The 11,710-nt window shown below is 34.2% G+C and overlaps 1 protein-coding gene across 1 annotated transcript in view; it reads right to left on the minus strand.

Annotated features, from left to right (window-relative positions):
• Positions 1 to 10,531, minus strand: part of LOC138326406 (transportin-3-like) — a 26,094-nt gene extending 15,563 nt beyond the window's left edge. Inside the window, exons 1-13 of the mRNA XM_069272518.1 lie at positions 10,343 to 10,531; positions 8,684 to 8,773; positions 7,904 to 7,945; positions 7,400 to 7,471; positions 6,968 to 7,041; positions 4,351 to 4,414; positions 3,901 to 3,993; positions 3,486 to 3,629; positions 3,111 to 3,185; positions 2,732 to 2,832; positions 2,368 to 2,443; positions 1,264 to 1,326; positions 714 to 860 (exon numbers count right to left, since the gene is read on the minus strand). Of these exons, the coding sequence (XP_069128619.1) occupies positions 714 to 860; positions 1,264 to 1,326; positions 2,368 to 2,443; positions 2,732 to 2,832; positions 3,111 to 3,185; positions 3,486 to 3,629; positions 3,901 to 3,993; positions 4,351 to 4,414; positions 6,968 to 7,041; positions 7,400 to 7,471; positions 7,904 to 7,945; positions 8,684 to 8,773; positions 10,343 to 10,459 (1,158 nt within the window). The 5' untranslated portion in view covers positions 10,460 to 10,531. The remainder of the gene's footprint in view (positions 1 to 713; positions 861 to 1,263; positions 1,327 to 2,367; positions 2,444 to 2,731; positions 2,833 to 3,110; positions 3,186 to 3,485; positions 3,630 to 3,900; positions 3,994 to 4,350; positions 4,415 to 6,967; positions 7,042 to 7,399; positions 7,472 to 7,903; positions 7,946 to 8,683; positions 8,774 to 10,342) is intronic.
• Between the last annotated feature and the right edge of the window lie 1,179 nt (positions 10,532 to 11,710).

The raw sequence follows: 11,710 nt of genomic DNA on the forward strand, positions 1-11,710 counted from the left end.
TAAGAACAATGTGTCTATGAAGTTTCATGGAAATATCTCTGCTGGTTTTAGAGTTGTGCTCCGGAAACGATTCTTACACAAAAATCTGCCATTTTCAGCAATGTTTCCATGGTTACAGAAAAAAGTACAAAAAGTGAAAACCTTAAAATAGCAAAACGCACTACTAGACCATAAGACTAATGTGCCTATGGAGTTCTGTGCATATATCTCAACCGGTTTTCAAGTTATGCTGCGGAAACGAACCTGGTACAAAAATATGATATTTTCAGCAATGTTTCCATGGTTACAGAAAAAGTGCAAAAAATGAAAACCTAAAAATAGCAAAAGGCACTACTAGACCATAAGACTAATGTGTCTATGGAGTTCCTTGCATATATCTCAACTGGTTTTCCAGTTATGCTGCGGAAACGAACCTGGTACAAAAATATAATATTTTCAGCAATGTTTCCATGGTTACGGAAAAAATGAAAACCTAAAAATAGCAAAAGGCACTACTAGACCATAAGACCAATATGTGTATGAAGTTTCGTGGAAATATCTCTACTGGTTTTAGAGTTATGCTCCGGAAACCATTCGGACGGACGGACGGAACCCATTTGTATATCCCCTTCGTTGGGCGGGGATAACAACACTCCTGTGTTCTCCATTTGCTGTTGGGGTGTAATTTCCCCCCCCCCCCCCCAACCTTGTACATATGACATTCATATACTTACATGGTCAGTATCCATTTGACAATGATTACATAAGGCTATAATCAGCCTCTGTATGTAGGGCTTGAATATGTCTGTTAACATGTCCTGACTTCGCTGGTACAGGTCTTCAGAGAGGCGGTACCAAAAATTGAATGTTATTTCTGTCACCTGAAAGGAGTGAAAGATACATGATCATATCCAAGAAATAGCCATCTGTGGTTTTACTCACGCTTTGGAATGATCAGTACCTGGCAATTGCTTCACATGTATTTCAACCTACCAATCAAATGGTAGAGGACTAGTGGTAATTATCAGAAGGAAGAAGACATATACAAGTAATGTCTAATCCTTTTGATATTGTTTTTGTCAATAACATTATGTGAAATCAAATATTGGAAAAGTAGTACAATTGTGAAAAAATGCCAAATTTGATATGTCAGATCACCTGAACCATTTGACAACTGCAGCCAACTAGACAAAGGTAATTTAAATGATGAGTGTTTCAGTGTAACTAAATCAGTAGTTAGAAAGAACAAACCTTATCTAAATCGGATGTGCAGACTCAACTCACCTCGTATAAATGGTGACCCACACATGTTAACAGTATTTCTAGGATCCTTAGGTCGCCAAGGCCCTGCAAAACAGTGACATGTATCATTAATTAGGACAGAATTCAATAATAACATATATCAATGATGAGGGCAATTGTTGTTTAAAAGGTTGTCAGTTTAACCACTTAATTTATTAAATTTCATTTGCTGCAAAAGCTGCGATGATGTTTTCCCTAAAATAAGCTAGTAGGTAAAGAATAAGTTCTGAAGAATCTTGTAAAATTTATAAAGTTAGTATTAAAAGAAATTATTTAATCTTGATTTCAAAAATTGTTGTTAAACTGTGACTAACCTATGTACCTTTTGAACAACTGGGCCCAGAACTGAAATAACACTGACTGTAATGTACACTGCAGGTGAGATATTATACAGTCAAAGTATGGGGTTGAGAGATATAACAAATTTCTGGTTTCCGGAGACTTGTCTATTTCCCGAGTCAAAGCCGAGGGAAATAGGCAAGTTCAAGGGAAACCAAAAACTTGATATATCCCTCGACCCCATACTTTAACTGTTGTAATATACAGATACATACAAAAGCTATAATTAGACAAAAATGTATTTCTCTCATACGTTATATTCCTGTCGCGTACGGCCATGGTCATTAGAGATTGAGAGACTTTTACATTGTAATAAATCTACATAATCTTAGCTTCAAACACTCAAATTATTCCACAATGATAATTGTGATTCCATGTCCGTTTTGTTTTGCTTCTACTCAAACCGCAGGTTATAATTTGATTCCGGTATGATTTCTCAATATTTCAACATTTTACACCACTAGGCATAATACTAAATTTATATACCTGTATTGTTGAAATTACGAGACGTTAACCACTTATAGGTAGCCTAAAATATACATAACAACTGTACGTACATTTACATATAAGATAAACATGACGCTGTGTTCGGTACCAGTTTCCAATCAATACTAACGTCGTTTTATTACTAACGTCGTTTTATTAATAAAAACTAACACACAGTAAATATTTATATACCTAGTGAGGTAACATATGTACAATTGTAGATAGATTTTTTAGATTAGTTTTTTTAGGGGAAACACTTACCTGGTTTGGTGTGTCTACAATGGCTTCTAGCAGAGACTCTGCCAGTTCAGTAAATATTCTACAAAAATTGACTGATCTGAAACAGATAAAACATTGGTTTGACATTTTAAAGTACATGTGGTAGAGAAGTGCAGAAGATTACAAATGTTGTTTTTTAATTCAAATAAAACAAGCCCAATACTTCACAACCAATCGCAAATGACACAATCATTTATTTCTTCTAAAGTGGTTGTAAGTGAAAGTAGAAAATTAATATAGTCTGTTCCACGAAAGTAATCTCTGCGACCTTGTTTTGAAACAGAATATGCAGTATTCATAAGGCTTGAATAAAAGTTGGTCTACACTATCTGATTGTTTTCCTTACTTATCAGTGTCCTCCAAGGCTACTGTCATGTGATAAGCTTCCTGTAGCGTTAAACTTCCGTGGTACAAGGCTTCAGCCAGCTGTAGATGTTTCCGCAAATCCTATAGAAAGCAAACAGAAGTTGTTTACATTGAAAACTGTTGGCAAAGACATGCATATATTATTTAATATTAAATTCAATAAATCTTTTTCTTAATGGTGTCTGGTGATTACCCTTAAGTTGGTACATCAAATCCTCTAGAAAGCAAATAACTGATGATTCAAAACAAATGGTAGTGACAAACATATTTTCAATGTGAAATACGATATCTAATATTAAGAAAACCTTTTCTAATGGAACCAGATGATTTATAGATGACACTGTATTGGATATACTTACATCAGCACAGTACAATGCTGAACATATACAATCTGTGGCTGCTTCATGTAAAACAGACGGACAATCTTGTGCTACCTACAAAACAGAAAAACAAAGAATATATATGGTCACTGTAGCTATAAAGGAATAATTACATAGAATATTATCGATTTAAGGATATAGAGAAAAGTCATAAAGTAGTCTGCACATTACAGAAATATGTCATGGAATGCAATTTAACTGAATAAGCAACGTATCATTGGAAACGTTTTATCACCTTTGAAAGGATTTACAAAAACCTCATAATGCATATTCCCACAAGTATCAAATAATGGTACACAAAATAGCAAGTCACACAAAAAACAAGTTTTGATCGCACAAAATTGATTTACTCACCAGAACCTGGAACGGAGCCATCAACAGTTTATTGTGTGTAATACAGTCATCTTGTACCACACCCAGGGCAAACCAGCTACCCATACAGCGGAACACTTTGGCCTGGGCTCGAGGATCGGTGGAGCATGTCTCAAGGCAGGCCGTCTGTAACATACATTGTACATACCAATAATTTCAGCATTTTTTTTTCATCTGTTATATTATACTAGATTCACCAATGGCTTATGAACGAAACAATATTTAGAGATATTCTGATCAACACAAAAAGTTTGCACTGTCATGATCTGCAGAAGAACAATAACCTAGAATGATCTGATGACAAAAACTGTCTATTAGTTTGATTTGACTTACTAAATGACATTACAAAAGTGATACCTAGGTGTTTTTTTTTAATTTTCTTATGATTCATACATACCAGTAACTGTAAAACCACAGAGGAGGCCTTTGTAAGCTCCTCCATAATATCATTTCTTCTGTTGGATCCTAGGCGCAGTGATCGACTGTTTACCTGATTAAGTGGAGAGTCTATCAATTAGCAAACAAGTACATTTCTATTTCTTACATAATTTCGAAAGTAGGTTAACTATGATAAGGACTTCCTCTTAATAACATGAAGGACAAGTGGTAAAATGTCAGACATCTTAACCACTTTACCACCAAGGAACTCTAAATTTGAAGAGACAAATCTAACGCATAAATCAGTTTTAAAACTACCAACCTAGAAATTATTTTGCTTAATTAAAAGTCACTGCTGGCATGTCTTATAACTAAATCACCCTTAATCAAAATTGATATATATTATTTTGGAAAAAGACTGTCAATTAAGGTCAATATTGTCTTAGAATTATTATTGGTGATATCTTACTTCTTCTGGTATGACAGTCAGCACTTCTAACAGGAACGGTAGCTGTTGAACATTACTGCCAAACCTACACAGACAAACATCTGAGTCAGCAGAAACATAAACAATACATTGACAAGTCAACAAACCAGAACGTTTGTATACTGTTATTACACATACTGTTGAACATTACTGCCAAACCTACACAGACAAACATCCGAGTCAGCAGAAACATAAACAATACATTGACAAGTCAACAAACCAGAACGTTTGTATACTGTTATTACACATACTGTTGAACATTACTGCCAAACCTACACAGACAAACATCCGAGTCAGCAGAAACATAAACAATACAATTACAAGTCAACAAACCAGAACGTTTGTATACTGTTATTACACATACTGCTGAACATTACTGCCAAACCTACACAGACAAACATCCGAGTCAGCAGAAACATAAACAATACAATTACAAGTCAACAAGCCAGAACGTTTGTATACTGTTATTACACATACTGTTGAACATTACTGCCAAACCTACACAGACAAACATCCGAGTCAGCAGAAACATAAACAATACAATTACAAGTCAACAAACCAGAATGTTTGTATACTGTTATTACACATACTGCTGAACATTACTGCCAAACCTACACAGACAAACATCCGAGTCAGCAGAAACATAAACAATACAATTACAAGTCAACAAGCCAGAACGTTTGTATACTGTTATTACACATACTGTTGAACATTACTGCCAAACCTACACAGACAAACATCCGAGTCAGCAGAAACATAAACAGTACATTTACAAGTCAACAAGCCAGAACGTTTGTATACTGTTATTACACATACTGTTGAACATTACTGCCAAACCTACACAGACAAACATCCGAGTCAGCAGAAACATAAACAATACATTTACAAGTCAACAAGCCAGAACGTTTGTATACTGTTATTACACATACTGTTGAACATTACTGCCAAACCTACACAGACAAACATCCGAGTCAGCAGAAACATAAACAGTACATTGACAAGTCAACAAGCCAGAACGTTTGTATACTGTTATTACACATACTGTTGAACATTACTGCCAAACCTACACAGACAAACATCCGAGTCAGCAGAAACATAAACAAGACATTTACAAGTCAACAAGCCAGAACGTTTGTATACTGTTATTACACATACTGTTGAACATTACTGCCAAACCTACACAGACAAACATCCGAGTCAGCAGAAACATAAACAGTACATTTACAAGTCAACAAGCCAGAACGTTTGTATACTGTTATTACACATACTGTTGAACATTACTGCCAAACCTACACAGACAAACATCCGAGTCAGCAGAAACATAAACAATACAATTACAAGTCAACAAACCAGAACGTTTGTATACTGTTATTACACATACTGTTGAACATTACTGCCAAACCTACACAGACAAACATCCGAGTCAGCAGAAACATAAACAGTACATTTACAAGTCAACAAACCAGAACGTTTGTATACTGTTATTACACATACTGTTGAACATTACTGCCAAACCTACACAGACAAACATCCGAGTCAGCAGAAACATAAACAATACATTACAAGTCAACAAGCCAGAATGTTTGTATACTGTTATTACACATACTGTTGAACATTACTGCCAAACCTACACAGACAAACATCCGAGTCAGCAGAAACATAAACAATACATTGACAAGTCAACAAGCCAGAACGTTTGTATACTGTTATTACACATACTGTTGAACATTACTGCCAAACCTACACAGACAAACATCCAGTCAGCAGAAACATAAACATACATTACAAGTCAACAAACCAGAACGTTTGTATACTGTTATTACACATACTGTTGAACATTACTGCCAAACCTACACAGACAAACATCCGAGTCAGCAGAAACATAAACATTACATTGACAAGTCAACAAACCAGAATTTGTATACTGTTATTACACATACTGTTGAACATTACTGCCAAACCTACACAGACAAACATCCGAGTCAGCAGAAACATAAACAGTACATTGACAAGTCAACAAGCCAGAATTTTGTATACTGTTATTACACATACTGTTGAACATTACTGCCAAACCTACACAGACAAACATCCGAGTCAGCAGAAACATAAACAAGACATTTACAAGTCAACAAGCCAGAACGTTTGTATACTGTTATTACACATACTGTTGAACATTACTGCCAAACCTACACAGACAAACATCCGAGTCAGCAGAAACATAAACAATACAATTACAAGTCAACAAACCAGAATGTTTGTATACTGTTATTACACATACTGTTGAACATTACTGCCAAACCTACACAGACAAACATCTGAGTCAGCAGAAACATAAATAATACAATTACAAGTCAACAAACCAGAACGTTTGTATACTGTTATTACACATACTGCAGTATTTCAGAATCAACTCAAACTCAATATTTATAATAAATGAATATAGTTCTGAGATAATTAATCTCTATCAATTCAAACAATTGGAAGTTCAGACCATTATACAGTATATTGACTTTACATCTGTACAAACTGAACCTTTAACTCCGACCATTGAAATATATTTTCTCTACCTTTTTTCAAACTCAGACTATCAGGTACATACCTTTGCACCAGCTCCAATGTGGCATCTTTCCATGCAGCCATTTGCAATGCAAGGTCAGCCAGGGCAAGACTGAGCTAAGGGAAAAATTAACAGAAGAGTAAATAAACATGTTATAAACATAACAAGATAACAACATTTTATTCCCAGAGCAAAGAGCAGACTAAGTAAGTTGATAACTTCATATGTAATTATCTACATATTTGACTTATAATCATTTAGTATGCAAAGATTCATTTATACTTTCTAGTTCATTTTGTCTGAATTTCTAGAAATTTTATTATCATGATCCAGAATTGTTCTAATGTACTTAGCAAAGTTCTTACCAACTGCTTTTTATTTTTTTATTTAGGAATTCCATGTTTGCTGTAAAACACATGTTGGTATGTCTGTTCCTTCCTTTTGTTTTCCATCTCCTTAATTTATAAAACTTACCTGTGTAACAATAATAGCCTGTGTGTCTCCAGATATCTTCCCAGCATGCTCCAGTAAGGAATCCTTCAAATACTGTAATCATAAAATGTTACAACACTTACTTTTAATGGTTAATATATCAGACTTCCTGTACATTTTATGATAAACACTGGTATGTTATATTGCAACATTTTTTTTCTTTGACAACAAATTCTGAGGGATTGAACAGCAGAAATTGTTCATATGTGGATATCTCAAGTATGAAATTAGAAATTTAGAAATTTAAATACCAGGTAACGCCCTTTAAAATACATTTTGATCAAATCCACTATTTTAAACACGGTGAACCATAGGTATAAGATCAAACCATGTACAATGCTGAATGGTCTATTCATTTAAGATTAACTTTATATCATGCAGATTTCTGAGAAATGGTGATTTGACTTCTGAAACTCCTAAAAGTCAAGGGTCATCTGGATGCCCTGGTTACTAAATGGAAAACACCCAATGAGGAGTTATACTTACACCATGGGAATCAACAGGAAGCTCATGGAAGGAATACTGAATCTGAAAGTTAGAAATAAATGAAGACTCGTGAATACATGTACCTGATCCAGATAATAAAATTTAATCATGGACTCATGGTTCTGTGCTGCTAATAAACAAGTTTAATTTCCCTTCAATTTGTGAGTCTGTAATTTCACTAACAGTATGTCTAATGGTTTTTTCTCTCCATTCCAAGGACCAAGGTGGCAAGTCTTTGTTTTATAATTCTAACCAAAAAGTTTTTATGATCAATTTTCTTGTAGATATGTAGACAAGGATCACTACTTGTGTTAGTGTATCCGGTCAGCATTTTAGTTACATCCGATAACTACCTTATACATTTCTTATGGTAAAAATACTCCTCAAAGTAATGAAATTCCTGTACTAACGACTGACTTCACATATAGTATAATGAATAAATTAAGTGTTAAGACAACAGTGTTGTTATCTGAAACTGGGTTGTCACTAATATAACGCTTATAGCTTTCAATTGGCCTATGCAAACGCTCCAGTGAGTGTGATGTGCGCAAGTGCTGTGTGCAAAAGAAACCATGTGCAGTAAATAGGCCTAAGACTTTGATATTGTTAGGGGTTTCACCGATTTCAACTCATCATCATGGTTTTATCAATAACAAACAAAATAAATCTAATTCAAAGCAATAATTCTTAGTCATATGATTTTTCTCGAAAGATGTAGGCGATTGTTATGGAATCCAGACGAAGTATATATGACGAATCAATGTACAAATGTAACATTACCTTTGTCCTCATTGTTTGTGCAGCAAAGTAACAAGATTCGAGTGTGTGCTGTTGCCGTAGTAACTGGTCTGAAATCTGCCAAGCACATACCTGTAATAATCAATGATGATTATATTTAAAGTCATATTGTTATTAGTTTTAGATTAAATTACATAGATGTATCAATATATATATAAGAATAGATGTAATTATATCAGATAATAAGAGCTTGTCAGTGCTCCAGATAATTTGAGGGTGGGTAATTGTACTAATATTTTTGAAAGAGAGAGGTACAACTCTGAGTTCTGTGTGAACCCAAAACTTAACAGAGATATTTTGATAAACGTTACATGGTTTTAGTATAAAGTAATTGATCATTACTTTATACTTTATATTGTCTCTTGAAAAGAGCTTTTTTTCTTTCGGGCTTCGCCCTTCGAGAAAATAACTCTTTCCAGGAAGACAATTCCCTTCACAGAGGGTCATAATTACATATTGTACAGATACGCATTCACACAGAGGGTAATTGACAGGTTTTCAATATTTTCAATGGGTATTTTACCCGTTAATAGCTCAAGATACTCTGGCCCTGACACCAGACTTCGACATTATAATAGATACCTGGTAGATGTCTGGTTTATTAGAGCCACAGCGCACTAGTACATGAATGTGTTGAACACGCTGACTATATATTTATATATATATATTCAGACTGACCACCAAGAATCGTGACTAACCTTGATTTTTTTTCAACAAATGAAAAATTCATCTACCCAAATACAGCAATCTGTCGAGATTAGAGGCAATTTGAATACTATGAGAAAATGGCAATGACAAAGAGGGAAATTTAAAGTTGTGGTAAAGAAACTACCGTGTTAACACAATAGAATATGCATGCAGGATAAAATTGATAGCTATGAGATGATAAAATATTCATTTGTTGAAAAGACCAAGGTAAGTGGGGATTCAATTGTTTTTGTTGAGTTACACCTTTTCATGTACTAGTGTGCTCTGGCCCTAAACCTCATAATGTCTTAGTCTGGTGTCATGGCCAAAGTATCTCGGATATATTCATGTACCTGTTACACATCTTAACTGGCATGGAGAACTGGTGAATTATTTCATAAATATTTTGCATTTTCCCCACAAAGTGGACAGAAATTCTGAATATCAAATTCTGAACTGTAAACTCGGTTGATAAACTTCACATTGACATAAAAGGAGTACTGTAAAATTTGATGACTAGAATATCAAGAAGAATAAGATTTTCTAAACAAAACTTGTGAAAATAATTTTATCTTGTTGAATAAGTCTAGATTTACATAAACTTTCACTCTTATTGGCTTCGAGTTGGCCGTTGTGCATCTGTGTGAAATTATATGGGAATATGTTAAACAATGATGGGAAGTTTATACTTGAAAGAATAATAGCCAAGCTCGTCTTTTTAAAATTTGATGATCTGACTAATCTTGATTCATGACATACAAATTTCATTATCAAGTCAGTCAATTACGGTTGTTTTAGATTTCTGTATACATTTCTTACATCATGATAAATAACATCCTTCTTATTGGAGTCTTAATCGGGGTTTTAAATCAGATGTAACATCGTAGTTGATGATCTTGAGTCCAGGCTAGAAGCACATTGCAAAAATCTCCACACGTGAAAACTGATACTTACCGATCGCTGGAGTTCTCCAAGCCATACTGAAGCCTGCTCTTTTCCAGCTTTATCCGGATTATTATAAAGCGCCTGTAATGCTTGCAAGACAGTTTCAATAGGCGGCTCGTTTTCCATTCTGTTTAACTTATCAATTTAGTAAATCTAATTCATTCAGCTTCAGCCGGGTTGTACCGGAAGTGCCCTAAATGTTCGTCTGTAGGTCCGCGGTTAATAAAAAAAATTACATTAATTTATGTTTAAAACAACCAACATCGCTGATTACTTATATAATCATTTCAAAGTTTAAAAGAGATCGACAGAAAAAATGACTGTTTAATGATAAACTTAAAAGGTGATTTGAATGATAAATCACTAAAAATATTTTTCAGGCGCATTCGTATACTGATATCTTAAAACACAAAAGATATACGCTGCCTTGCGCTTACTCCCCAAAACCACATGTGCTCTGGTAAAGGCTATCTCTGTTGATGATGAAGTACAGCAAATCTTAGTCCGCTAAACCTGCCTATATCATTAGGCTTTAAAAAAAATCCTATATATATATTAGGCAAAACAAAAACAAAAAATAAAAAAGGCTAATAATATATTCAGGTTTAGCGGACTAAGCAAATCTATACTAGATCCACATCCAAAAACATATACATACACAGACTGTTTTCACATAATTTCAAAAAGAAAACAACTTAACATAACTTTTTTTAGGCCAATTTCATTTTTAAAACCACTATATTTACATATTCATTGCAGTCCCACTATGTACCATTACCCAGAGCAGTTGGCATTTATAAAATAGCAAGTTTATCAGTCTATGAACTACAATCGCTTATTATGACGTCATTATCATTGTGACACCACAATTGTCGTGTCAGCGATCACGGAAAATGTCTGTTCCATCATTGACGATAACGAATGATTTATTTATTATAGATGCAAAATCCCTAAAATGTCATCATAAAGTTGTAACCAAATGTAAATGTAAGCATTTAACGTCTTTCAGTTGGCATTCATAGCCAAAATGAATGACAACTGAAAGACGTTTTCAGTTGGCATTCATAGCCAATATTAATGCCAAGTGGACAGAGATAAATTCTACTATGTCCACTTGGCTATGAACCCTAATACTACAGAAAACATAATTTTATGAATTTTTTCTATTTTTGGCTAGCAAATTTGCACGGATGGTATATTTCAAGCTCAAATATCTCATAAAGTAGTTCAAGACCATTCATTTTTCTTTACAGATTTGAAATCTACATACATGAAAAAATCCAAGAAAATAAGAACTGTAAGAGGAAAAAAATGATATGGATTTTCCCAAAAGTATGGAACGACCTTAACACAACTTTGACAAACAGTACCGGACTA

The sequence above is a fragment of the Argopecten irradians genome, chromosome 1 (genome assembly GCF_041381155.1).
Source record: "Argopecten irradians isolate NY chromosome 1, Ai_NY, whole genome shotgun sequence".
Lineage (NCBI taxonomy): Eukaryota > Metazoa > Mollusca > Bivalvia > Pectinida > Pectinidae > Argopecten > Argopecten irradians.